The 26,664-nt window shown below is 43.3% G+C and overlaps 3 protein-coding genes across 6 annotated transcripts; 1 reads left to right on the top strand and 2 right to left on the bottom strand.

The window, feature by feature from the left end:
* RPP21 (ribonuclease P/MRP subunit p21) lies at positions 1–1,642 on the bottom strand. Its single transcript, XM_028508657.2, has 5 exons — positions 1,519–1,642; positions 1,346–1,446; positions 1,168–1,250; positions 280–405; positions 1–134 (listed from the first exon to the last, which is right to left on the bottom strand). Exons 1-5 carry the CDS (start codon positions 1,573–1,575, stop codon positions 52–54), a joined length of 450 nt encoding a protein of 149 aa, XP_028364458.1. The 5' UTR covers positions 1,576–1,642; the 3' UTR covers positions 1–51.
* Positions 6–17,197, bottom strand: LOC114493890 (E3 ubiquitin-protein ligase TRIM39). 4 transcript variants are annotated; one of them, XM_036023739.1, is made up of 10 exons: positions 16,368–17,197; positions 13,664–14,123; positions 12,020–12,115; positions 7,319–7,549; positions 6,104–6,126; positions 5,457–5,572; positions 1,346–4,750; positions 1,168–1,250; positions 280–405; positions 6–134 (listed from the first exon to the last, which is right to left on the bottom strand). In XM_036023739.1, the coding sequence occupies exons 2-7, from the start codon at positions 14,114–14,116 to the stop codon at positions 4,203–4,205; spliced, it is 1,467 nt and encodes a 488-aa protein (XP_035879632.1). In that variant the 5' UTR covers positions 14,117–14,123; positions 16,368–17,197; the 3' UTR covers positions 6–134; positions 280–405; positions 1,168–1,250; positions 1,346–4,202. The 4 variants fall into 4 exon arrangements, with proteins under 4 accessions (XP_035879632.1, XP_028364454.1, XP_035879630.1 ...); XM_028508653.2 differs by lacking the exon at positions 16,368–17,197 and adding an exon at positions 16,172–16,268; XM_036023737.1 differs by lacking the exon at positions 16,368–17,197 and adding an exon at positions 15,491–15,983.
* On the top strand, positions 15,566–26,664 carry LOC118499938. The gene is made up of 4 exons (XM_036022579.1): positions 15,566–15,637; positions 15,986–16,390; positions 16,837–16,893; positions 26,075–26,664. The coding sequence occupies exons 1-4, from the start codon at positions 15,566–15,568 to the stop codon at positions 26,180–26,182; spliced, it is 642 nt and encodes a 213-aa protein (XP_035878472.1). The 3' UTR covers positions 26,183–26,664.

Raw genomic sequence — 26,664 nt, 5'->3', positions numbered from 1 at the left:
CAAAGTGAAACAGAATTAAACTTTATTTATTTGGAAGACAGGGTGAATCCATCACTGGTTATTGGAGCTCTGAGGCAGCACTTTCTCTTCAATAAGGTGGGCTGTGTTTGGCAGGGACTGTGGTGGTTTGGAATCTGGACAGATGAGCAAAGTTAGAATTTTCTAAGGCTGTGACACCTCTCATGTCAACCCAGAAGTCACCTTGGTGTCCTCTTCAGCCCTCTGTTCCCCACCATCCCTATCCACCTGGCATATCCCACATTTTTGTCTACTTCTTACCAGCCTGGCTGCCTAGCTGGGCCTCAGGCCGGTCTCCCCAGAGCACATGCCCAGGATCATTGAGGAACCGTTGGCTGCGCTGGCATGTCAGGCAGGTCTGTACTGTCCAGCGCTGTCCCCTGCAGCCTGGAATGAAAGTGGGAACATGGAACAGAGTACCTTCGTTTCGGAGAAGTAAAAGTGTCCTCCACCCAGTTCTGTCTCCACTGTTTTCTAGTAGGAATTCCACCTCTCGCCTACTTTGAATGCAAATTTGATAGTGTGAGATCCCTGCATAAACTATCAATTTCTTGGTACTCTTTTAAGATGAAGTCCAAACTCCTTTACAAGATTCTACAAGACCTGCCATTTCCTTTTCCAGCCTCGTGTCATGTGCACTTCACACTGCAGCCTCCTAAACTCTCATTTTCTTTACAGCACCACAACCTCTCATCTCAAGGTCAACACATAAGGCTAGAATTTCCATCTGCTACTATCTCTTCTTATTATGAATCTCACCACCACTGGCATAAGTAACAGCATTTTACTCCCCAAATGAAAGCATTTTCTACACTATTTTGTTGCTATCTTAGCCTGTCCCATCACACTACATCTTCAATGAGAATAATGAATCAATTATAATGCTTGGCACATCTTAGAAAAAAAATATTTGTTGCATGAATGGCAATGAATCGTCCTCCACGATGCCAAATAACATCTGTTCTTACACACAGGCGAGGTTGCCTCATCTGGCAACATCTTTCCTGTCCTGGTGGCGTTAACTTAATTCGAGTGGGACAAAGTCAACTCCTGCTCCTGCGAATCCCACAGCAAACATCCATTCAAAGCAAGGAAGGGTCACCTGCCCTCCAGCGCTCCCTACGGATCCCACCCCATATGCGCACTCACGTCTCTGGCGCTGTGTGCAGGTCAGGCCGGGGAGGAGGAGGGAAAAGCAGCCTCGACAGACTGTCCTCTTCACCGAGGGGTCCCTGCAGGAGGAGGGGAAGGTGGTCTGCATACCCGCTCTTGCATTCTCTCCCCCAACCACCCCGGCCTGCAGGCCGCTGTCCTCCATGCCTCTCACCGCCGCAAGACGAGCCGTCTGGCGATGGTCCTCTCTGTGTGGCAATAGAACCTCGCCAGCGCCTGGTTCTCAGGGTCCTGCGACAGGACGCAGTGGGCAGCCTAGGGGAGGGGCGGTCACTCGGCGGCTGGCGGCACCAGGGCCCTCCCTGAGCACCCCCTTCGCAGACTCACCTGGTACAGGAAGCTGAGCCTCTGGAAAGCCTCACGGTCCTTCACCGGCCCCGCCATTCTGGCAACACGAGGGCCCCAGGTCGAAGGCCTGCAGGCCCCACCCCTCGGACAGACACGCTACAGCGACAGCGCAATGCCTCCTGGGCAGCGGAGCTCCCAAGCTCCGGGCGCTCGGCTGTGGTCCTTACTCTGGCGCCACCTTGCGGCCTCACAGATCCATCTGTTTGAATTGCATTCTAAGCCAGGGTCCGTGCATGAGTTCTAACTCCCTTCTAGTCTTATTCAAGCCCATATCAGTTATATTAGGTAGACTGGAGCCCATGATCACTTATACTAGGTAAAGACTAGAGAGGCTAGTACAACAGAAGAGGATCTCAAACTGCTATACATCTTCAGGACAGAAGACAGGTCCTTTGGCAGCTAGGGTGGGGAGATGGTTCTGTGCAATTTATACCCAGACAGACCTTCTGCCCTACTCTCTGCAGCCAAAGGTGGATATCTGGAAGATCTACAGGTAGAAGGAACAGCAGTTACACATTTTTAAAAAATCACTGGTGTCAGTGGGAGTGAAATTCGAAAGGATCATGAGGATGGTGGAGTGAAGGAAGAGGGCTCCAGGCGCTCAGGGAACACAGCTCATTTCCACTTAACCAGACAAACACATTTCCTGTTATGCAGTGCTAAACACACAGCAGGTGATACTCACTAACTCCTAGTCATAGGTATGGGACACAGAAACCTGACAACAGTATCTCCTGCCCCTGAAACTACACCCCACCCCCAACACAGACAGACATGGATCACAATCCCTCCCTCTGACCTTTCTGTGTCCCATTTGTTCTTTTTGGCATCCTGTTTGCCTCTGCTTCATAGTTAAGGGCCACCAATTCCTGAGATCAGAGTAGAGGGATGTGAGCTGGAGGAGTAGAACATGAATGAACCCTGAGATAGGAAGAGGGTGCCTTACATCAGGGGAGGGTGAGGTCTTTCTCCCCTGTCAAACCCCATCAGGCTGGGTAGGGGACCAGGACTCCGGCTCAGAAGTGGCTGAAACCTTTTCAGGGATGAGTTTCACAAGTATCCCCAGAATCAAAGGAAAGAAGTATGCTTAAAATGTAGGTGGACCACAGACCTTGAACAACACTAAGGGTAAGCCCAGGAACATGCATTTTTAACAGTGAGTCTTATACATCAAGAGAAACAGTCGTCAAATTACCACACAACACAGAGATCACTTCAGTGGATCCTTTGTTCCATATTGTTTTACCAACCAAAGCATCTTGCCACAAAGAACCACAGTCAAGGCACAAAGGTAAGAGGAGAGTCTGAACAGAGTCCTGTTGAGGTGGTAGGAGGAACTGAAATGTCCTCACTAAGCTGCAGTTTCTTATCCCAACCTTCTGTGAACCCCATTACTGAAGCAGCAGATAGTCCAAGTCACTTTAGTTTGGTTTGGCATGTATTACTTTACCTTTTTTGACAACATATGTACCCTACAGATTGTTTATTTTGGCCTAACATTAAATGATTTACATTCTCTGATAGAGGAAATGGCAAACGGTGAAGAATGGCAGCAAACAAGCAAAAGACTGGCTCCTGTGAACACTAGTTCCAGGCCAGATGCACACAGGCACAAGGGAGTCACCCATCTTGCCCTTCCCTATACATGCCACCCTCTTCTACCCCGTCCTCAGAGTGAGGAAGACTCCATTTCCGTTCTCAGTTTCTGGCTTGGACACCTTAGCCAGGTAATAAGGCTAACAACTTGGGAGTAACTATTAGCAACATTCTTTTAAGGCCAGAGCTTTGGATAGAAATCTGTTTCTCTTTCTCTAATACCTGACTCTCTCCTTTCCAAGTTCCCCTGGGAAAGCAGTTAAAGGGTAGACTGTCTTGCAGGATCTCTGGTACCTCACCCCTGAAGAGGAAGGTGACTGACTTCTTGGAGACATAGTCAACTGTAAGGAGGCAGGCAATAAGCCACCTCTGCTGAAGGCTGAGATAGGGACCTGGGTCCTCCTCCTCGTCATTCTCACCCTCTCCTCTGGCCAATCTACTGACAATGGCAACCTCACTCTGGGGATAGAAGACCAAAGAAATCCTTTCCACTTCATTAGTCTCTAGGGATTTGCTCCTTTAGCCGCCTTCCCTGACCTTCTTTCTAAACTTTTGATGCCCAATCTCTGTCCTTGGAAAAACTTAACTTCTAGACCCGTGAAAGCAACTGTCATTCATTTTCATTTCAATCTAGAGGTATACACACCCCTGTGCTCTTCCTCAAGAAACACAACTATTCTGGGTTCAAGAACCCCCTATGTATAGGGGGTTCTGTTTCCTCCTCTGGTTTGAACATGTCAGACTCTCCCAGAGATTTTTTGTTTCTGGAAAAGCCTCTCCTTCCTTCCCAACCTGTCCTGTGTAATAGAAAACCCGATGAACTTCAGGGGAGATAATCCCCTGGGAACTAGCTCCTCACTCAGTTAGGGAGGAGACATAGCTGTGCTCTCATCCTAGACCAGTCCTACCTACTCCTCCACATATGCCATTCTAGAAACCAAGGTGTTTCTCCCAGATGTTTCAGGACTGGAACTAGGCAAACATGAAGACATTCCAGCAGGTCACAGGAAGGAAGGCCCATTGCTCTTGGTCCTGCCTCATTCCAGTTATTCCCACATCCCTACCTGTCACTCCCAGTCTGTTGGCGGCCTGATGGTAAGTGGTGCAGCATTCTTCCTTCCAGCCCGGATGCCCGGGTAGAAGAGGGGCCACAGTTTCTCAGTAAAAGTATCAGTGAAGGTGTAGATATGAGAGCGGTCTGTGACATTGTAAAAAGACAGTGTGCCGGCCTCATAGTCTAGGAATATGCCCACCCGCTTGGGTTTCACCTTGATGTGCAAAGGAGTAAAAGGCGTGGTGGTGGCTGCATATTTGTCCCCATTCCACAGTCGCACCCTCCAGTAGCCAGTCTCAGGTAGTGGGGTCAGCTCGCCCTTTCGGCTCACAGAATCCCGGCACACACCCACTGCCCAGTGGGTCTTGTCTCCCACCTCTACTTCCCAGTAGTGTCGACCTGAGGTGAAACCCTCAGTAGCCAGGACGCAAGGATAGAAGGTGAAACGCCGTGGTGTGTCAGGTAGATCCCGGAGTCTTGTTTCCACAAACTTGACGCTCTTACGATCTTCCGACAGAACTAGGTTAGGATGAGCAGTCTCAGGGTCCAGGGTCACATCCGCTGGCGGGAGAAGCCAGAGTGGGGAGCTAGATGAGGATGGGAATAGCTCAACACCCCTGCCTCACTCTTCCAGCCTGCCTTACAGAGCCTGCTCCTTTAGGGGGCCCCAGGATGCAGTGGTTTGGTTAACTTTCTCAATCCATGGTATCACTTAAGGGAACGGACGAAACACTGGCTTCACTTTTCACCCCAGCCCTAAAATAAGCAAATAATGTTCTCTTGATTTTGCAAGGGTTAGTGGTTTAGGCTCCTTATGCCTGGTCTTCCCTCCATGGTCCCTGACATCATCATCTCACTGCAGAGAAGCACCAGGCACGGTACAAGGGCAAGAATGGAAAAAGTACATTGAGGATACAGAGAAGACACCATCAGGGTATAGGGATAGTCCTGGTTTATGACTACTTTCTGTGAATAAATTATTAATGACATTCTCTTTCACTTTCAAGAGTGAACAAGTTTTAGGCGGATTATTTAACTTTTCTCAGTCCCTATTAAGAAAGTGTGGGCCTAAAAGCAGAGGATACTTGAGCCTTTTCAGTTGGAGTTCTGTGACTCTCTGAGTGATCTAAAGCCGGGTAAAGGGGTGGGTGTGGGTATGGGCATGGGGAACAACAGATAGGATAACTGAAGCCCATATGAGGTAGGACCTAAACACTTTCTTCTCTCTGCCAATTTCCTCTGTTCCTTTCTTTTGGGAACAACTCACCAATTAGCTGTTTAAGGATTTTCCTTAGGGCAAAGTACTGTCGGGGGAAATTGCTGAAGTTCTTTTCAAGTTGTATGGATACTGAAGTCACCTCCATGGTCTTCACCTTTTCACATCTAGGAGGGACAGGGAGATAGGGGAAGAAAGGGCAGGGTCAGGGGAAGCTCCATCCTCCCACTTTCTCCCTCCTACCTGAGGACAAACACTTGCGTATTGCTTTCTTTGGCCAATCTATGGAGAGTCATATGGTCTCTTGGACGAAACCTTATCTTAAGAATGAGTCTCAGAACTTTCTGGGGATATTGTTATAGTTCATGCAAATGGGTAATTACCCTCCCTTCTCCCAACCCTTTCCTCCTTCCATCTAGTTTGGACACAATTCCACATACAGGCACAGGGAGAATCTGGTTCTATGTTACCTTGATATCTTCCTTAACAAGAAAGTCCTGATGCTCAACGGGAAAAAGGTAAGGGGCTATTATTCCCTATGATCACTCCCTAACTGGTTTCATTGATGTAATAAACCTTTCCCGTATCCTACCCAGAAGCTGCGTGGCTTTTCCATCCTTATTCCCCCAACTCCTCACTGTACTCTAAGTCTCTAAGTCAAGACCTAACTCACTCAGAGAGATGCAGGAATCACTTACTTTTCCAGGGTACTTTTGACATCCTAGAGGGAAGGAGAAAAGAAAGCAATATTGGTGCTGGTAGTCAAGGAGGGGGATCCTTTTGCCTGTTCCTACAGGCAAAAGGATCCCTCTCCTCCCAAAAGTTCTAGATCTCTAAAATGGGAATAGGGTAACTGAGGGTCACAGTGAAAGGAGAAGAGTTCCAGAGGGATCCGAGTAGTACTTCTCTCCCAACCTCATTCCCACTTACAACTTCTGGTCATCATGAAGCTTGGAAATTTACATCACTTCCAAATGGTTTCTTGTGTTTGTCTTTGTTCCTCAAGGACCCTGGGAGCTCAATGCAAGTGCAGGGATTGTGTCTGCTCTTCCCTCTGTCCCCCAAGTACCAACCACACACCTGTCTCCTTGAGGATCATTACAGATAGTTCCAGACTAGTGGTATAGGAATGGATCATACTTCCCACTATCATTTGGTATCCCCTGTCTGGTACTGGTTAATAAACATTAAGAACTATGTGCCAATCCTGATTTGCAAATACTTGGGGTCCAGAAGACAAAGAAGACAAATCTCTGCCCCCCAGGATTTCCCAGTTTAATGTGGAAGGCAGAACACACATACATGAAAGGACATAAGAATAAACACCAAGGAGTACATTAGCATGCAGATCAATGTACAACGGCACCTCACTGATTCAAATGCTGGTAGTCTGATCTCTAAGGTAAGAAACATATTTCCTACAGCCTTGCTAACACCATGCATCTGCTTAAGAGAACAAATGATTTCAAACATTTTAGAGGCATTTACATATCAAAAACAATATATTTTTTATACATAATTTCAAGTGTCTTTCAAACTAGTTTCTATTCTTTTTTAGCAGTAGGTAAATCAAGTTCCAGGACTTAAAAGTAATGGTAACTGCATTTACACAATTTTTAATGCATAGCTTTTTTCATGAATTCAGACTAGACCTCCCTTTCAAGAGTGGATTTTTTTCCTTTGGCATAAGCACATAATTGTTGACAAGACATAAGAACACAGAAATGATTAGAAGGGGTTGGGAGATATCAGAGAAGCCTTTCTGTAGAAATAGATGCTTTGAGTATGTCTAGAAGAAAGAACTGGGTTTAAAGAAGCAAAGCAGAGAAGTGAGCATCCCGGGCTGACAGAACAGCCTGTGCAAAGCTATACTGTGCTCGACCTGAGGGACTACGCAGGGGCAAAGGTCGAACCTTAAGCATCTCGAAGCCTGACTGTAAGCACTTGCCCTCCACCTCGGCAGCCAAGTGGGCCAGGTCCCGGCGTTTCTCTCCAAGGTGAGCAGCATTTTCTCTGAGGCGCTGTAGAATGTCCTGTTCTTCCTCCTCTAGTCGTGAAAGCAACACCTGCTGCTCTTCATCCAGCCGCCTATGAAGCTCTTCAAATTCCTTTAAGATCTGCTGTCGGCGACTCTCCACTAGTCTCTGAGAAAAGAGGGAGGGTGCTATGTTTAGTAGAGCCAGTGGGGGACAGGCTCCCTTTCCCCACCTGCCATGTGTATGAATTAACATAGATTCCAGTGTCATTAAAAACAGTTTAACAGGACACTCATGTTTCTCTCCATTGCAATTTCCTTCTGTAAAGAATGGCTCTATCTCCACTGTCACCCCCACTGATGTCCTGGGAGTGAAGACCACTGGGGAGATAAAAATCAATGTTTAAAAAAGTTTTAATTTTCTTGAATTAACTTCTAAAAAGCTGTATTCTTATGTTTTAGTAAAAATAATTCAAGACATAAGAACTCAATAATATGACAAACCATTTCAATTATCAGAAATATCTGATATGTCTGATGATAAAGTTCTAGCCATTATAATTTGTTAAGAAAAAGAAAGTAAAAATACCAGAAAGTGATGAGGTAAAACTGTCATCACTTGTATGTTGAAAATGCCACATATAACCAACTGCAAAAATATTAGAATCAGTAAGATTTTAGTAGTAAACTGTTATAGGGGACTGTTCTATGTGGCATGGGGAATGCAGCTCAGCCTCTGATTCGGAAAACTGACTGGAAGCAAGGTCAACACACAGGACCCACACCCACGGACAGGTTCTCTTGTGGGGTATCAGCCTGCATTGTACCTAGACTGCTTTGAGTCTTGCTTTTGCTAAAACTCTCTCACCCTGAATTGAGGCACAAATGTTTACTGCATATCTTTAAAGTAACTTCCTAAAATCTATGCTAAACCTCCCAAGGATGGAGCATAACCAGTTCAACCACTTTTCCCTTTGCATTTGCAAATATCCTTCTTTGATGTAATTAGCAACATCCTCTCCTTTGCTTTCTGTAAAAGGTAACCACCTAAAGCAAACCTGTTCATAGTAAATGAGGACCATCCTCCATGTAATGTGCCCAGAAAAGCAATAAAAGCTTGTCCAGGCAGGGGTTGGGCCCTCTCTCATTCAGAGTGGCCGTCCCTTTTTCTCCACAGGACTTTCGCAGTCTATGTGAATTTTTTCATCACATCCACAACACATGGGCTGGGTCTGCATCAGATTGTTACAAATATAAATGTAGATTTCAGGGCTGAACCTGTTAAATAGTTTCAAGTCACTTCAGAGAATTGACAGTTGCCATCCTAGGAATAGGTTCCAAAGTTTCTTTTTTTTTCCTCTCAATGTATGGTTGCCTCTTGCGCTCCCCCTACTGGAGACCTGATCTGCAACTCAGGTTTGTGCCGACTGGAAATTGAATCAGTGACCCTTCGGTTGGCAGGCCCATGCTCAATCCATAAAGCCACACCAACCAGGGCCCAAAGTTTCTTAGTAAATGAGTTGCTTGAAATTTGAAACATGTTTTCTCTCAGCCAGAACATATATTTGAACCTCTACCATTCCTGAAACTTGATAATATAGGACTCAAACACCAGCCAGAACTATTTCTGAGGGTTATCAGCAAACACATCTTCCTTCTGTACTTCTACTGCAACAAGAAATGATCTCCCCAAAGGAAGATCCTCCAAGTGTGATAGCACTAATGGGGAGGAATCAACCCAAGAGGAGAGCAAAGTGAGAAGCAGAGACTGGGATTGTGGAAGGAGGAAGTGGACAGGCACTGAAAAGCAGGGCCAAGAGTGAATAAGGAGTGGCACCCCAAAGCCAGGATGGGTTGTATAAGCCTACTATTTCTGGATTTCAAGCCAGTTTCCAGGAGAGGCTGACTAGCTCTAGCTCCAGTGCTAGAGCAGCCACTGCTCCCATTTCACTCTTGCCCTCTTAGGCCCACATTCAAACCAAATACATTTCCACTACATTTACCCTTACAAAAGCACAGCAGCCTGTGTGTGTGTTTAGGGTTGATGAATGGGTGGAATTTAGGATTCATAAATGTGGTAAAAAGGAAGCAAAATGGCTCTCCCTCGTATAACTCTGTAATTTCTTCTCTTTTTTCACTCTGTTGGTTCTTAAGGAGAGTATTTTACCTCCCTCTAGGTGTATTTTGGAAACAGGGTGGGGTACATTTTTTTTATTTGCCATGATTGGGGGCACTCCTGGAAAAAATGCTAGCTACTCCTTCAATATGTGAGACAACCCTGCCTCACATATTGTTCAACCCTGATGAACTGTCCTGCACCATTTTCTAATGTTCTGCTGCACATTCAAAAACACAGGCCTGAACTTCAGTGCCGTTTTATACATAAACACAGAGTATTTCTTATACACTTTTAACATACCTGAATTTTTCAGGAATGGCTGAATAAGACCGTATTTTTTTTAAAGCTTTACCATAAGTTATTTATCATTTAGAAAATTATGTTACCATGAGTTAAGATGCTTGTGGTATTTGAGTCAACATTACATCACAATAACTTCAATCGGAATTTGTATTTGCTGCATTGTTGATGATGTCATGTGTAGGTGCAAGGATAAGACTCTACTGTAGTGTCTTTCAGAGTAGTCATGTTCAAATATTACACAGCATATTTTGTTACAAATTACTTCTCTTTTCATTATATTACACTATATTTGGACATGAAAGTCTCTTTTTAAAATTATATAGATAGAATATTTTTATCTACATAAAAGTAATTACAAATTATTTTTAAAAAGGGCATTGGGTCTGATTTTGGAGATGGAGATGAGTGAAAAGGAGGGAGAATTCAAATGGTCACAAAAGGAAGGTTGGTGGTAATTTACATTTTTAAAAACACCACATCTCTGTTTAAGTATTTAGAGGGTTTTAAATATTTTTATTCCCCTTTCTATCCCTTACCTTTAAGAAGGTGATGAACAGGAAGAAGAAAGTTAATGATTGGGAAGAAACTTTAATTTCATATTTTTAAATTTCTCGGGAGCCCTCCAAAAGATCAAAGAACTTTTTTTTAAAGTTCACCTTTGTATCAAAATTAGTTGAATTAAAAAAAATTCAAATGTTTGCTTTGTTAAAATGTATAAAGGACTAAGATAACAATATTTGCTTTCTGTTGAAATGTCGTTGGTAAAAAATCAGTATTTTTACTATTTTCAAATGTGTTTAATTTCTATTAAGCCCGAAATCTCAACATCAAAAACCTGTGTTTCTTTTGGAATCCTTTAATTAAGTCCAATTTCTATGTTGTCTTCTTATGAACTTGCAACTATGTTTTTTATGCTGTATTATTATTACAGCATAAAAATTACTTGCAACTATGTTATTTATGCTGTATTTATTTTGTCTACTTGACTGTAAGCTCAAGGAGCGCAGGGGCTGAACTAGTATCCCTGGTTTTGCCACAAACTGGTTGTATGATCTTGAACTAGACTTGGACTATCCAGGTTGTTTCCACCTGTGTAAATTGGGGGTAATAACACCTACCTTACAAGGTCTCTAAGTTCACACTTGCCAAAGATGACCTTATGACTTCCTTCCCTTTGTTATCTGGCTTCTTGTTATCTAGCCTGAACTCATAAGTCCAGCTGGGGCAGAACCCTAAGACCTAATACAATGCTGTAAGCTTTGAAAGTCATGAACACTCAATAAATTAATGCACAGAATTCAATAAATATCAGTTATTATTACTGTTACTATTAATATTTTTCACTGTCCAATAGACGAAATAAGACAGATACCAGAACATCATGCTACAAATATGGTAATGTTATGAAAAAGATGCAAAACTATATGAAAATTAAGAGAGCTAATTTCTGAAAGATCAGGAAAAGCTGCATAGGAAGTGGCTTTCAAGCTGCCTAAAGGACAGATAGATCCTATAGGTAGAGGATGGGGAGGAAAAGATCATTCTAGGAATATCACCTGGCATTTTTGAGCTTACTTAAGATAATGTGGCCTTGACTGGCGTAGCTCAGTGGATTGAGCGCAGGCTGCAAACCAAAGTGTCGCAGGTTCGATTCCCAGTCAGGGTACACGCCTGGGTTGCAGGCCGTAACCCCCAGCAACCGCACATTGATGTTTCTCTCTATCTCCCTCCCATCCCTCTCTAAAAATAAATAAATAAAATATTAAAAAAAAAAAGATAATGTGGTCCTAATGTCATCAGGCAGTTCTGGAAACTCTTGGTCAGTTCCTCCTTCCTTCCTCCCCAGTGACCCTTCCAAATTCTCCTCCCCTCAGTTTCTCTAAGAAACTCCTATGCCTGCACTCTTAGCAGAGCCTCCTTCCCTGCCATACAAAGAAAAGGAGACCAAGAGGCACGAACTCTCTCAACTTGCCAGACGTAAGACATTCTATCTGTCCTTCACTTTGTTGATCCTTCTCCGCAACACTTAATTCATGACAAGTAATTTTAAGTACAATGCTTAATGACAATCAAACCTAAGAAAATACCATCATTTTTGAAAGAATGGTGTTTGTTTTTTTTTTCTTTAATGAATCAGAACTGGTGAATTAAATAATATGTAGTTAATGTTTGGTTAATTTCCTGCCATGAAGCCCAAATGGGATCTCTTGCCTTTACCTTGAGTTCTGCAGGCTTCTTCTCTTCAGAGGACTTACAGCGGGTGATCTCCTGCAGCTTCTGCTCCAAGGGCTCCAGGCACTTCTGCAGTTTTTCCTGAGGGGTTGGAAGTGGGAAAGGTGGCATCTGGGGTTGATTGGCACAGCCTACATTCAGATGTTAACTCATTTGTTTTAAACTGTTTGCATCCTATCCATCTCACCATCAACTTCTTACGGGTTCCTCTTCCTGCCACCAGCCCATCCCTATCGCCTTCCTTGCTCACCAAAACTTTCTTCTCACTGAATCTCAGTGGTCCAGCTGTCACCAACCCTATCCATCTCCTAACTCAAGTAACTGCCTATCACTGTCAAAGTGACCTTCTATACCCTAATGTCCTTTTTTTTAACTTGTATTCCCACCCAAATCTAATCATCTGCAAGTATAATAAAATTTTAATTATACTGTAAACTACCTTAAATCTTATATCCAAGGTTTTATTAACATAGTTAAGCAAAGTACATGATGAAGTGCTAAGACATTAAAATCTCTAGTTTCTGTTACTCAAACATTTACAGTGTGTCCCAATAATAACTTAAACCAGATGCCATGTAATTCATTATCTGGGGAAGATGCAAACAAGACTGATTCACCTTCTTCTCTCTGGTGGTGATCAGTCTAAAGTGAAATGATGTTATTCCCAATACCAATGGGAAGAGAAGGGGTACTATGAGCAGAGGGACAGAATGAAGAAACCAGACCACCTTTCAGTTCTTCCTCATTTAGATCTTCTTCATGTGGTCCCATTCATTTATGCAAAATATGATACAGTCCAAGACCACTCATACTCAAACGTGTTAGAAAAGTCAGAGAGAAACTTTGGGGTACTCCTCGCCATTGCTCTTCTTCATGCTTGAGTATAATTAATCAGATGTACTATGTGTCCCCTGCATATGCAGCTCTGAGGGGACTACAGAATGAGGACCAGATACAATCTTGCCCTCAGGAGCTTACAAGGGGGGACCCAAAAAGACCCGGAATTTATTTATAAAATATTGTGTATTTATTCTTACATGTTTAAACTTCAGTCACCTTCAAAGTACTCTCCATTTGATGCAATACACCTATTGAGACATTTTTTCCACTGCTCAAAACAGTTTTTGAACTCGTCGATTTTGATGTCTCTTAGTGCTTCTGCCGTTTCTTGTTTCACCTCTTCCACATTGGCAAAACGTTTCTGTTAGAGGACTTTTTTCATTCGGGGAAACAAAAAAAAAAGTCGCTTGAGGCAAGATCAGTGAATAGGAAGGGTGGGGCATGGGGGTCATGCTGTTTCTGGTCAAAAACTGCTGAACAACTCAGTGAAGTGCAGGCAGGTGCGCCCGTAAATCACCCATCATGAAATAAGCAAATGCATTGACAGTCTTAAAAAAAATTCACTGAAGCCGAACACAGCCTCTCACAACAACGCCAGCTGATACACTGATACAGATGGGTGTCTAGAACACTCACCTCATGGGGGAAGCCTGTACTACAAGGGGCCCACCCTGCAGAAAATAATTCCGGTTTTTTTTGGGTCCCCCCTCATATGATGCTCTCCCCAGGGAGCCCCCCCTTCTGTGCTCCTCCCTTATGCCCCACATTAACATGTGTCTAGTTCCCCACCTTGTACTCCTGTGTGGCATCATCCAGTGGCGCGACATTGTGGGCCCGGTGGGTGTGGGAAATTGCACATATCAAACATACAGCTTCTTGGTCCTCATAGCAGAAGAGGCTGAGGGCCTCATGGTGCTGGGGGCAGAGGCTCTCATCCCGGATCTTCCGCTTGACAGCCTGGAGCTGCTTGGCAATTTCCACCATACTGCCTAGTTGACGATTAGGGCGAAGACTGCGGTAGCGGGAGGTCTTGCGACAGACAGGACAAGGAAAGTCCCTCTCTAGGTCCTCCCACCAGCGGGTGATGCAAGCTTTGCAGAAGTTATGCCCACACTCAATGATAACAGGCTCCTTCAGATACTCCAGGCACACAGAACAACTTGCCTCCACCTGTAAGTTCTCCAGAGCTGCAGCTGTGGAGGACGCAGAGGCTCCAGCCTCTAACAGACTTGTCTCTGCCATTATTTAACTTAGGGATAGGAAGAGGGCAGACAAAAATGTTAGTTGGAGGTTTAATTTTTTTTGCATCTCTGTCCTGACATTTACCCACGTGTAAAATCCTAATTCCAGATTCAGCTCCATGTTGGTATTTTACATTTTCTGTCACTAGATTCAACCTTTTGTTTCTCCATTTCCAAAACTTGTGATTCCTGGCTATCAACTTATTTATTTTTCCTTGTCAGCAAACTGACACACAGCCCCCAATATCTTCTGTCTTTTATCTCTGCTTTCCCTTGTTAGAAACAGAGGTCTCCTTCAACTCTAGCTCTGTTTCTCCTGATCCAGGCTCATCCCACTTGTATCCTAAAACCAATAGTTCTAGATCAATGTATCCTTAGTTTTTGCATATTTTTCTAACAGATGAGAAAGGAGTTTGGGACAGTGCAGACTGCCATAAAAGTCAAAGTACTAAGATTTCATAAATTAGGTATATAAAGTTTAATGTTACAGAATAATCTTATCACCATAGTCCATTGGAACCTGAGCCTGACTCTCTGTCACTGTTCTCTCACTTTTTCAAACAGAATTAGTTATGCAAGGGTAACAATCTCCTCTTTTCAGGAAAGTTTTGATATTATTCTTCCTTTTATCAGACTAGCCTAGAGGAAGTGTGCCCTCTTCTTGGAATGAAATGATTCACACGACATCCCATTTCCATTTGTGCATTTGGACCCCTGAAACCACTTAAGTGATAAATTCATGGCAACAATACTAAAGAGTGTATTACTGAGCCCAGGCCAATAACTTCTTGAAAAGACAGCTGAAAAGTCTATTTGAAATATTCAGCAGTAATTGAAGTCTCATGAAACAGCTATTGATAACTAACTCCTTAGACGTACGGTGCCTCCAGCTAATAGGTTTTGGAGTGGTTGGGAGAGAAAAGTAAGGAGGCAATCAAAATCTCCCTGAAGTGAAGCCTCAAAAGAATTGGAAATACATGAAAGAGATTTATAAAGCGGAAGCTGGTTCCCTACTCTATCCTTAAAATATAATTTTTACCCATGAGATGGTTGATTTCTATATCCCCATGACCCCTCCTGTCCATCCTGACCCTCCCCTCCAAGGAATCCAACAAAAGAACTTCAGAAGGTCTACGTGCTGAGGGAGGTGCAACCATATGATGAGCTGAGTTAACAATCATTGTTATTCCTGTATGCCTATTGATGGCACATGTGAAGCGTTTAATTTAGAGTGGTAACTTACTTGGATCTCAATTTGTTTCCTCAACCAGAAGAGACTATTTAGTTAGATGATGTTTCCCACCTACGGAACCCCAACTTTAAGTAGTGACCTGGCCCTTTTCCCAGTCTTCTAGAAATTAGATGGTCTCCTCACCTGGGGCGAGTTGGATCGTATGCAGAGTTAGGGACCTGGAGTTAGGGATCTGGATTGGCAAAGTGTGTGAAAACAATGGGGAAAATCTTAGGAAGCATGGAAAGGACTTGGGGCTACAGCAACAGCGAGGCCTCGGGGCACCTCTGGGTTGGTCATTTGTTTCCCTCCATTCCTCGTATCTCTGTAGAAGGGCAAACTTCAGGAATGTTCTCGTTTTGTTTCTACTACTGTCCGGGGTCCCACCTTGCGACCCTCTCCTGAGCGTGGTCCACACGACTCGATCCCACCCCCGTCTCCATCTTCTACCGTCAGATCAGGTGCAGGGTACTGGAGAGAGGGAGAGGTTGGCAGAGAGGAAGGGTTGCGTGTCCAGGTGAGGAGTGTGACGTGAAGGTGGGGTGCCCGCTGCTACAAAGCAGCCCAGACCCGCGATGACGGCGTCAGAGTTCCACCCGGGGAGGCGAGCAGCAGCGGGACAGGGGAACGGCGGGGTAGCCAAGCAACGCCGGACGCGCTGACGTCGCCGGGTGGCAAAACGTCCGCCCGGGCCCGAGGCGGGCGGAGGCAGCTGTGGTTACGTGCGGGACGGTGGCGCAGTGGCGGGGTGCTGGGACGCGGCGTGTGGAGCCGGCCGGTGGGGCACGCCCCGGGGCCCGGGTTCGGCGGCGGGACAGCACCTACCTTCCCGGCCTCGGGTCCGGCAGTGCGGGGCGCGGAGCCGCCAGAGCGCTGCCTCCCTCCTTCCTCCTCCCCCCCACCCCCCGCCCTCGCCCGCAGCGCGACACACAATACTCGCCGGAAACGGAAGCCGCGCCGAGGGGCTCGAGTCAGTGGAAGCCGGGTATCGGCGGGCGGCCGCGGGAGAGCTTAGTCGTACCTGCAAAAGGCCGGAGGCCAGAGGTGAGAATGAGCTGCAGGAGTGAAGGGCGGGAAAGGACCCGGAGGGGCAGGTGGCTGATGCGTGGTCGTCCAGGTGATCCGTGGACTCCTCCGGAGAGAGGGCCGCGCATGCGCGTGGCTGAGTTCTGAAGCCCATTGCCCGCAAGGCGCCGCCGGGCGCTTGCTGCGAGGCTCTCCGGTCTGGTTTGGGCTCGGGCTTGGCTTGTTTCGGGTGCTGCTGGGAGCCGTAGAGGCGGGGCTGGTGGCGGACTTTGAGCTACAGTTATCCTCCGCCGGCCAGTCCCGGGAGAAGGTGGGTAGTTGAGGTGGCAGCCACTTACGTCGCTGATCTGCGAGTCTCACCGAGTACGTCACTTCCGACTACTTTAGAGTTATCCATTTATCATAATGGGAGTAAGTTCTCGTAGCCTTGGGCTTCAAGTGCTCCACGCCCGTATCCCTGCTAGGCGGGCGTTGAGGAAATGATCTCCGTCTCTTCTGGAGTGGGAGCCGCGAGAGAGCTGGTACTGCGATTCTGCTGCTCACGTTTGTGTATTCAGATCGTCGCTCCGCGTAACAGCAAGCGCCTTGAACGTCCTAAAGCTGCGTGCAAACCAAGGCCTGTTCTTTTCACTGCTAGGAATGTGACTTGAGCTTCTCCACGGGAGTAGATAGTGCTTGTGTGGACTCCAATGCATGACAGCGACCTTGCTTCTGGAAGCTTCGCAGGCCTGTGACTTTGGAGAAGGAGGGTGTGATGGGCGTCCCGAAGAGCTCAGGCTAGGAGTGTAGGACCCTGGTGCAGAAGGCAGCTTGCCCAGCCTTCTCTACCCCAACACGTGGCATGCAAAATGCTGACTGAAAGAGATGAGCAAATTTCGGTGTACCTTTCCAGGGCAATGACCAGTGGCCCAAAGTCTTCCAGTGTAACTTGTGATACTGTTTACAAACAATGTGCCGTATTTAGCCTCCCATCCTGGGAGCTACAAACTGTTTACTTGCAGAAAATATTCAGATTACAAAGATTTCTGGTCACAAATGCTAAATACAGTTGGTGTACTTTTTCTTTAATGTTATTTTACTTTTAGTTCACTCTTTTCGGTAGCCAATGTTTGGAGAAGATTAAACTTAAATTACATTTGTTAACTCCCCCACCCCCATTGCTTTTGGATCATTAGGGGTTTTCACAACAGTACTTGTTCTAGTTCACAGAACGCCTCAGTGCTAAGGTAGGATGACCGGGCAGTCAGCCTCTATCCTGGCTTTGGAGGGAGAGTGACAGGTATGTAATGTTGATTTAAACCAAGGGATTTCCAACACAGTAATATGCAAAAATGAATTATAATAATGAGATGATTCCTTAAATGAGATGAAAATTTATAAACATACATCTTTTTTCAAGCATATTTTATTGATGATGCTATTGCAGTTGTCTCATTTTTTTCTCCCCTTTCCCCCCTCTGACCTGAACCACTCCTCCCTCCAGCATTCTCCCTCCATAGTTCATGTCCATGGGTTGTACATGTAAGTTCTTTGGCTTCTTCATTTCCTACACTATTCTTAACCTCCCCCATTTTGTACCTACCATTTATAATTCTTATTCCCTGTACTGTTCCCCCCGTTCTTCCCCCTTCTCCTTCCTGCTGATAACCCTCCATGTGATCTCCATTTCTGTGGTTCTGATCCTGTTTTAGTTGTTCATGTAGTTTGTTTTTTGTTTTTGTTTGTTTAGGTTCAGTTGGTGATAGTTGGGAGTTTGTTGTAATTTTACTGTTAATAGTTTTCTTAGATAAGTCCCTTTAACGTTTCATATAATAAGGGCTTGGTGATGATGAACTCCCTTAACTTTATGTGGGAAGCACTTAATCTTCCCTTCCATTCTAAATGAAAGCTTTGCTGGATAGAGTAATCTTGGATGTAGGTCCTTGCCTTTCATGACTTTGAATACTTTTTTCCAGCCCCTTCTTGCCTGCAGGGTGACTTTCGGGAACTCCTTTGTAGGTAACTCTCTCCTTTTCTCTTGCTGTTTTTAAGATTCTCTCCTTATTTTTAATCTCCGGTAATTTAATTATGTTGTATCTTGGGAGTATTTCTTCTTGTATCCAAATTCTTTGGCTTTCTGAGTGTCCTGGACTTGCATGTGTAGTTCCTTTGCCAGGCTGGGGAAGTTTTCCTTCATTGTTTTTCAAATAAGTTTTCCATTTCTTGCTGTTCCTTTCCTCCTTCTGGCACCCCTATGATTTGGATGTTGGAACGTTTAAAGATGTTCTGGAGGTTCCTAACCCTTTCCTCATTTTTTAGCGTTCTTGTTTCTTCATTCTGTTCTGGTTGAATGTTTATTTCTTCCTTCTGCTCCAGCTCTTTGATTTGAATCCCAGTTTCCTTCCCTTCATGTTGGTTCCCTGTACATTTTCCTTTATTTCACTTTGTATAGGTTTCACTTCTTCCTGTATTTTGCAACCACACTCAATTATTTTTGTGAGCATCCTGATTCCCATTGTTTTGAACTCTGCATCTAATAGGTTGGCTATCTCCTTGTCACTTAGTTCTTTTTCCGGAGTTTGGATCTATTTTTTCTTTGTTTAAAACATTGCTTGTCCTTCTCTTAAAGATTTTATTTATTTATTTTTAGAGATGGGAAGGGAGGGGAAAAGAGAGGGAGAGAAACATTAATGTGTAGTTGCCTCTTGCGTACCCTCTACTGGGGACTTGGCCCACCACCCAGGCATGTTCCATGACTAGCAACCCTTTGGTTTACAGGCTGACGCTCAATCCACTAAGCCACAGAAGCCAGGGCAATCTGTTCTTTCATTTGGGCCATTTTTCTTTTTCTCAATGCACCTGTTGTGTTGTAAGGCAGGGTGTCAAACTCATTTTCACCAGGGGCCACATTAGCCTTGCTGTTGCCTTCAAAGGGCTGAAATAATTTTAGGACTGTATAAATGTAACTACTACTTAACTGTTAAGGAGTTGAACTTACATTCGGTCCTTTGAAGGCAACTGTGAAGCTGATTTGGCCCCCTGTGAAAATGAGTTTGACACCCGTGTTGTAAGGGGTAGAACCTTAGGTATTACCAGGGCAGGGCAACCCACTTCCCTGCATTGTGGCACTGTATGTGGGGGCAGGGTATGTGCATGTCAGAGAGGGAACAGTGGCGCTTGCTCGGCTCTGAGTCACTTTCCATGCTACCCACAAGTGAATTGGGCTCTTCTAGTGCTGATTCCTGGGTGGGTGGGTTTGCGTATGTTCTAGAACTGCGTGGGTCCCTCTGACTGACTCTCCTGTGAGACTGGGAGTTTCTCCCGCTGCCACAATCCCCACAGGTTTTTACAGCCAGAGGTTTTGAGGCATTATTTCCCTATGCTGGAACCCTGGGTTGTGTAGTCTGTCTCACTCCCCAGATGTTCCTCCTGGTTTATTTGCAAATGAATGTGGGACCACCTGGTCCACCAGCTGCCACCTTGCCATGGATCCTCTCTCCCCTGGCTGCTGCTCTCTGCCCCTCCTACCAGCCTGGATGAATGTTTCTGCTTTAACTCCTTGGTGGTTGGACTTCCATGCAGTTCAATTTTCTGGCAGTTTTTTTCTTTCTTTCTTTTTTTAAAATTGATTGTTTTCCTTTTGGTTGTGTGAGGAAGCAAAGCATATCTACCTATGCCTCCATCTTGGCTGGAAGTCCTATAAACATACATTTTAAATATTGTTTTTATATCAGGAGAGGAAGATAGAAGATGATTTATAATTAATGACTCATATAGAGAAAATGAGTATGTTAGCTGTGCAGGTAGAAAACTGATGGAGGTCATGTATGGTGGATTGGGGTGGAGAGGGTTCAACTGTCCAGATTACTGAGATTCTTACTCATAAAAAGACAAACTATCTATTCCCTCCAACCCCTTTATTTTATTTTTTAATTATGAAAATTTTCAAAGACAGTCTTCACTTTGGGCTTTTTATACTTTATACTGTCTTCTTTTAGTTCAGTAACATAGAACTACATCATTTTTTTCAAGTCTTTTATTACTTCATTGTGTATACATAATTTATTCAGCCATTTTATTAAGAATGCACATTTAGGTTCTAAATAAAGTCTATAGTGAACATCCTTGTACATATATCCCCCCCTCCAGTTTTACTGAGATATAATTGACATTCAACATCGTGTTTTAGTTTAAGGTATGCTACATAATGATTTAATATACTTGCACATGTATGTTTAGACTTTCATACCATATATTAGTAGGACAGATTTCTGGAAGTTGGACTGCTGAGTCTTTATATTTTCTTTTGGCATGGAAATTTAAATAATCTAATAGAGTCTTCTAGCTTCTTTCCTATAAGGTTGTAGCTATTTATGCCCATACCAGCATAGTATGAGAAAATCTGTTTCCCTATCATGGAGCCAGTGCTGACATTATCAAATAAAAGAATTTTGGTGATATTTTTCATTTAACAATTTTAATGATTGCATAACTGGTTTTGTTCTGTAGGTACCATACTTTTTCAACCCTTTGTCAGCAGATGGACATTTACACTAAGTTTCTTATTCAATGTTACTTAGTTTCCTTTTTTTGCTGCTCCATAAACAGTGTTACAATGCAGAGTCTTTGAACATATGTCAATATGTATAGTAGATTTATTACTGTGAGAAAGGTTCCTGTGTTGAAGGATAGTATGTAATTCTGATTTTAATGGTTATTGCCATATTGGTTTTTCAGAAATCTGTTATTCTTTATATTTCCCTTGGCAGCAATGCATGAGCTTGTCCCTTTCCCACATTCCTGGCAGAGGTATTATGTATGTTTTATTTTTTTCAGACAGTAGAGATGGCTTAGTTACTTGAATTGGAATTTCTCTTCCTTAGTCAGTTAGAGCAGTGGCATCCAACCTTTTTGGCACCAGGGATCAATTTTGTAAAAGACAGTTTTTCTACAGACAGGGACGGGGGTGATTGTTTCAGGATCATTCAAGTGCATTACATTTATTGTGCTCTTTATTTCTATTATTATTACATTGTAATATAGAGAGAAATAATTATACAGCTCACCATAATGCAGGACAGGAAGCGGAGCTCAGGAGGTAATGCATGTGCTGGGGAGTGGCTGTAAATACAGAACTTGCTCACACACCATCATCACCTGCTGTGCAGGCTAGTTCCTAATGGACCATGGACCATTGCTGTGGTTTGGGGACCCCAATTTAGAGTACCTTTTTGTTACTATTATTTCTTTTTCTGTGCATTTCTAGTCCTGTCCTTTGACCTTTTGTCCTGTTGGGTTTTTTGTCTTTTTATCAATTTCTACATAGTCATGTATGTGTGACATGCTGTTTTCATTAAGAAATCCATCCTGATTCTCAGGTTCTAATTTATATTCCTAGGTTCTCTTATAGTACTTTAAAAAAAAAACCCTCACCTGAGGACATTTTTTCATTGCTTTTTTTAGAGAGAGAGGGAGAGATGGAGAGAGAGAGAGAAGGGAGAACATTGATATGAGAGGAAAACATCAATTGGTTGCCTCCCATATACAATCATATGTGCCTGGACTGGGGATTAAATCTGCAACCTAGGTGTGTGCCCTGACCAGAAATCAAACCTGCAGCCTTTTGGTGTGTGGGACAACACTCCAATTAACTGAACCACACTGGCCAGGGCTCTCTTACAGTATTTTTAATTTAAGTTTTGCTATTTTAAAAAATACGATGTAAAGGGGAGATCTTTATTTTTCTCTAGAGCAGTGCTGCCCATCAGAAATATAATATAAAGCACTTACGTGAAGTCCTCTATTTCTGACTTCATTTAAAAAAAAAAGTAAAAAGAGGGGACATGTGGCCAATATAGAATTGTAGGCAGATACACTTTGCTTCCTTGCACAACAAAAAAAAGGACAACAGCCAATTTAAAAACAAAAAACAACCAGATGGCCAGAAAATCAAACTGGATGTAAGTCTGACAACCAAGGAGTTAAAGAAGAAACATTCATCCAAACTCGTAGAAGGGACAGAGAGGACATGTGGCAAGGTGAGAGACCTGGCCGGGTGAGGCAGTAGCTGGCAGACCAAGTGGTTCCACATTTGTGTGTGGATAAGCCAGAAGGAACGACTGGGGAGTGAGATACACAGCACAACCCAGGGTTCCAGTGTGGGAAACTAAAGCCTCAAAACCTCTGACTGTAAAAACCTGTGGGGGTTGCAGTGGTGGGAGAAACTGAGAATTCATTGGAGAGATCCACAGGGCCCTAGAACACAGGGCCACCCATCTGAAAATCAGAAGGACCAGTTTGCCTGTGAATGAGGGGAAGTGCCTGAAAGCAGGGCAAGAGCAGAGAAATTGGCATTGTTCCACCTCTGACTCCTTCCCCACATACAGTGCCACAATGCAGCAAAGTGGGTTGCCCCACCCTGGTGGATGCCTGAGGTTCCACACCGTACAATGTAGGGTGCATTGAGACAAAGAAATATGGCCCAAATGAAAGAACAGATCAAAATTCTAAAAAAACCTGTGACAAGGAGATAGCCTTGTCAGTAGCCTCTTGCCAATGCTTGCCATTTCTTATCTTTTTGGTAATAGGCATTTTAACAAGTATGAGGTGATACTGTGGCTTTGATTTGCATTTCTCTAATGATTAGTGATTGTGAGCAACTTTTCATGTTCTTGATGCCACCTTTGAAAAAAATGTCTATTCAGGTCCTTTGCCCATTTTTAAATTGAATTCCTTTTTTTGTTTTGTTTTGTCTTTTGTATTTTTTTCTACCGAGTTGTATGAGTTCTTTATATATTTTGCGTATTAACCCCTTATCAGATATATGGTTTGCAAAGTTTTTTAACCATTCCATAGGTTGTTATTTATTTATTTATTTGCTGTGCAGAAGCTTTTTAATTTGATGTAGTCCTACCTGCTTATTTTTTGTTTCTTGTGCCTTAGGTGTCATATCCAAAAAATTATTGCCAAGATCCAATGTCAAGAAGCATTTTTCCAATGTTTTCTTCTGGGAGTTTTATAGTTTCTAGTTTTACATTTAAGTCTTTGATCAATTCCAAGTTAATTTATATTAATAGTATAAGATAGGGTTCTAGTTTCATTCTTTGACATGTGAATACCCCATTTTCCCAGCATCATTTATTTGAAGAGACTGTCTTTTTTCCATTGAGTATTCTTGGCTCCCTCGTGAAATATAAGTTGGATGTAGATGTATGGGTTTATTTCTGGGCTTTCCAGTCTGTTCCATTGGTTTGTGTGTCTGTTTTTATGCCAGTACCTCACTGTTTTGATTACTGTAGTGTTATAGGTTGAAATGAATACATGTTCTTTCTCACAACTACTCTGCAGTGTCATAATTTCTTTTTTTTTTTAAAGATTCTATTTATTTATTTTTAGGGAGGGAAGGGAAGGAGATAGAGAGAGAGAGAGAGAGAGAGAGAGACGAGAGAAACATCAATGTGCGGTTGCTGGGGGTTATGGCCTGCAACCCAGGAATGTACCCTGGCTGGGAATCGAACCTGGGACACTTTGGCTCCCAGCCCGTGCTCAATCCACTGAGCTACGCCAGCCAGGGCTTGTCATAATTTCAACAACTACTTATCCACATTTACCCACATCTCTTTTTGTGCCAATACAACTCTATATTAATTACTGTAACTTTATTGTTACAGTAATTCTTGATAGCTGATAGGAAAAAGTTTTTCCACCTTCTCCTTATTCTGCAGGGAGTACTGTGTGCTCTTGTGGAACATGTTATAAAGGATCAGTGCGTATAAGGAAGACGTAGTGGTGTTAACTTTGTAAAGAAAAGGCATTATTAGACTTCACTGGACTATCACAAAAAGAGAGAGAGCCTGCTCATGTGTAGGATACATTGTGAAGAAAAGGTGTACAAGCAGGAATGGGTTGAGTGAGGAGGCATGTGGAACGTTGTTACTCTCAGTTTAGGTTTGACTATATGTTATAGATGAAAGATAAGTGGCTTAAACAAATTAGAAATTTATTTCTTATGTAAAAAATGTTTGGAGGTGGTCCTCTAGGGTCGATTTGATGGTTCATCAAAGTCCTGGGAACCAGTTTTCTTACATTCTTACATCACTGCAGTGTGGCCCTCATTATTCTGGCTCAGGATGGTACCAGGGCTCTACCTGTCACAGATATATATCAGGCAACAGGATGGAAGAAGAGGAAAACCAGTGTGCATTTCTCTCTGCTCATTTTGAAGAAAACTTTTTAGAAGTTTCACCCAATACTTCTGTAAACCCCAAGATACAATTTGACCATTCTCACTAAGCTTCAGCTATTAGTAGTTCCCTGCTTAAGCTAGTCCTGGTTAAGTAGAAGACTCACCTTGGATTAAATGTTATGGGAACTATGTTCTGCTCTTGTGTTTGCTGTTGCATTTTTGCATTCACAACACTTTGGAATGAGATGTCTGCTTTTATTTCAGTTTTGACCCTTCTGAAAACAAGACTTCTAACTGCTTGCTTTTAATTTCTCCAAAGGAAATTGTCTTGAGTTCCTCAAGTCTCTAGCCTAAGTATCCTTTCTGGTACTCAATAAAGAGCAGAAGGAAAGGGAAGTGCCTTGTGATGGTCCTCTTTCAGTCACAAGTTCCTTAGGCACTGTTTCATGATCTGCTGCTATGAATCTGGGCAGTGGTGACACAGATGTGTTCAGTTTTGCTTTGTGAACATTTATTAGGATTTGTACATTTTCCTTTATATGCTTCACTTAAATAAGCAGGTTTATAAGAAAGTTACTTAGAAGATTTTGTTCCACCTTCCCTTTTGCAGCATGTTACTGCTATTAACAAGCACCTGGTTGCATTAGAAACCACTACAGGCTTTACAGTCTGGCCTTTAATACAGACATCAGGCAAATTCAGCACTGCATAACAGTGCTAAAGAAAATACTGAGTGATTTCCTCCTAGTAGCACTGGAGAGTTTTCAGTGTGAATCAGTAACAGGGAGCTTCTGGTGATCTTGGCTAAGGAGTGATGAATGTGAATTTTGGATGTTTTACTTAGTAATGGATACCCAAATGGCTAGCAGAGGGAAGAGACCAGAGGCAGGGGTATCAGAGAAGAAATGGATTCTCAATGTTAAATGAAGGAATGCCTGAATTAGACTAATTAAGAACCAAAATTACAGATGAGAAGTCCAGAGAAACCAGATCTAATGGTGTCAGAATCTTAGTGTGGTTGTGAATGGAGCACCTGAATGGGCCCAGGATCTACAGAGAGATATTGAAAGATGGTGGATCAGTAGGCCCCTCTGCCCTGCCTGTCTTTCCTCCCGTCATTATGTGAAGTGGGCATGGGGTTGGAGGAGGGGGGTGGGGAGGGAGTGGAATAGGAGCAGCAAATACCTTAGACAAAGAAAACCCCTGCAGAGCAAGACAGCTATACAATGGTATGTAGGATGTTCCATAGTATAATGAAAAATATGAGAAGTTTGAAATCAGACCCTTAGCACTTTGGATCTAGAAGTCCTACCAATTTACCAGTTTAAAGAAATTATTAATTTTTCTGAACTTCAGTATTTTTCATCTGTGAACATGTAATACTAGAGTGTCATAAAGGTGATTTTCTATAAAGGTATGGTTTAGTTAATGCTTGATTTATAATGTGAAAGTTGAATTATAAACAGTTTCATGCTGTTTTCTAAGATCTGTTACTTCATATGTTTATGTTTATTTTATTTCATTTAGACTAATTGCAGCATTCAAGATGCATGATGATGAAATTACCATTTAATTGTGTCTGCATTTCTTCTGGAAAAGAAGTTTTGAATACACGCAAATCTAGAACGAAGAGTCTCAAGAAGTAGTTAACAAGATGGTTTCAGGCCCAAGATGACACATTTGGTGAATTTTAGAAGACCACCCCTCCCTTTGAAGTTTTCCTATGTTGCTGCACTGAGAATGCATCACTGTGTTCAGTCAGCTGGATAATGCACATGGAGTTTGGATGTTGCTGCCTGCTTTTGACTCTCATAACATATCTACTCACCTGAAAACCCAGGAATTTTCTGGGGTTGATATTCTGATATGTATTTCATCAAGCTTGGATCTTCCACCCTCTGAGGATGATTTGTTACAGCCTCTGGCTGCATGTACTTGTGGACGGAAGGTATCTGACAATGTCAGAGAACTCTGTTAGAGTTTTGTCTGTAGATTCAAGGATTGGCATTTTTGCCTGAACAGACTGCTTATGTTTAGTAAAGAAAAAGGGAGGGGTGGGGAGAGAGATTGATGGTTATAGCCAATATTTGTTGTCCTCTTCTTGTCTAATAAAGTATTTTTAGCCCTG

Source organism: Phyllostomus discolor, chromosome 4 (genome assembly GCF_004126475.2).
Source record: "Phyllostomus discolor isolate MPI-MPIP mPhyDis1 chromosome 4, mPhyDis1.pri.v3, whole genome shotgun sequence".
Classification (NCBI taxonomy): Eukaryota; Metazoa; Chordata; class Mammalia; order Chiroptera; family Phyllostomidae; genus Phyllostomus; species Phyllostomus discolor.
Note: the sequence above shows the minus strand (reverse complement) of the source record. Positions and strands in the feature narration are given on the sequence as shown.

What these genes read in the sequence shown, in the direction of transcription:
- LOC118499938 (XM_036022579.1), top strand. Translation starts at nt 15,566, where the DNA reads ATGGGGAAAATCTTAGGAAGCATGGAAAGGACTTGGGGCTACAGCAAC. An exon ending in CAAAAGGCCGGAGGCCAGAG is followed by an intron (nt 16,391 to 16,836) that starts GTGAGAATGAGC and finishes TATCCCTGCTAG; the next exon opens with GCGGGCGTTGAGGAAATGAT. An exon ending in TGGGAGCCGCGAGAGAGCTG is followed by an intron (nt 16,894 to 26,074) that starts GTACTGCGATTC and finishes GACTAATTGCAG; the next exon opens with CATTCAAGATGCATGATGAT.
- LOC114493890 (XM_036023739.1), bottom strand. Translation starts at nt 14,116, where the DNA reads ATGGCAGAGACAAGTCTGTTAGAGGCTGGAGCCTCTGCGTCCTCCACA. An exon ending in AGAAGCCTGCAGAACTCAAG is followed by an intron (nt 7,550 to 12,019) that starts GTAAAGGCAAGA and finishes CTCTTTTCTCAG; the next exon opens with AGACTAGTGGAGAGTCGCCG. An exon ending in CAGGCTTCGAGATGCTTAAG is followed by an intron (nt 6,127 to 7,318) that starts GTTCGACCTTTG and finishes CCTTCCCTCTAG; the next exon opens with GATGTCAAAAGTACCCTGGA.
- RPP21 (XM_028508657.2), bottom strand. Translation starts at nt 1,575, where the DNA reads ATGGCGGGGCCGGTGAAGGACCGTGAGGCTTTCCAGAGGCTCAGCTTC. An exon ending in AGACGGCTCGTCTTGCGGCG is followed by an intron (nt 1,251 to 1,345) that starts GTGAGAGGCATG and finishes CTCCTCCTGCAG; the next exon opens with GGACCCCTCGGTGAAGAGGA. An exon ending in CTGCACACAGCGCCAGAGAC is followed by an intron (nt 406 to 1,167) that starts GTGAGTGCGCAT and finishes CTTTCATTCCAG; the next exon opens with GCTGCAGGGGACAGCGCTGG.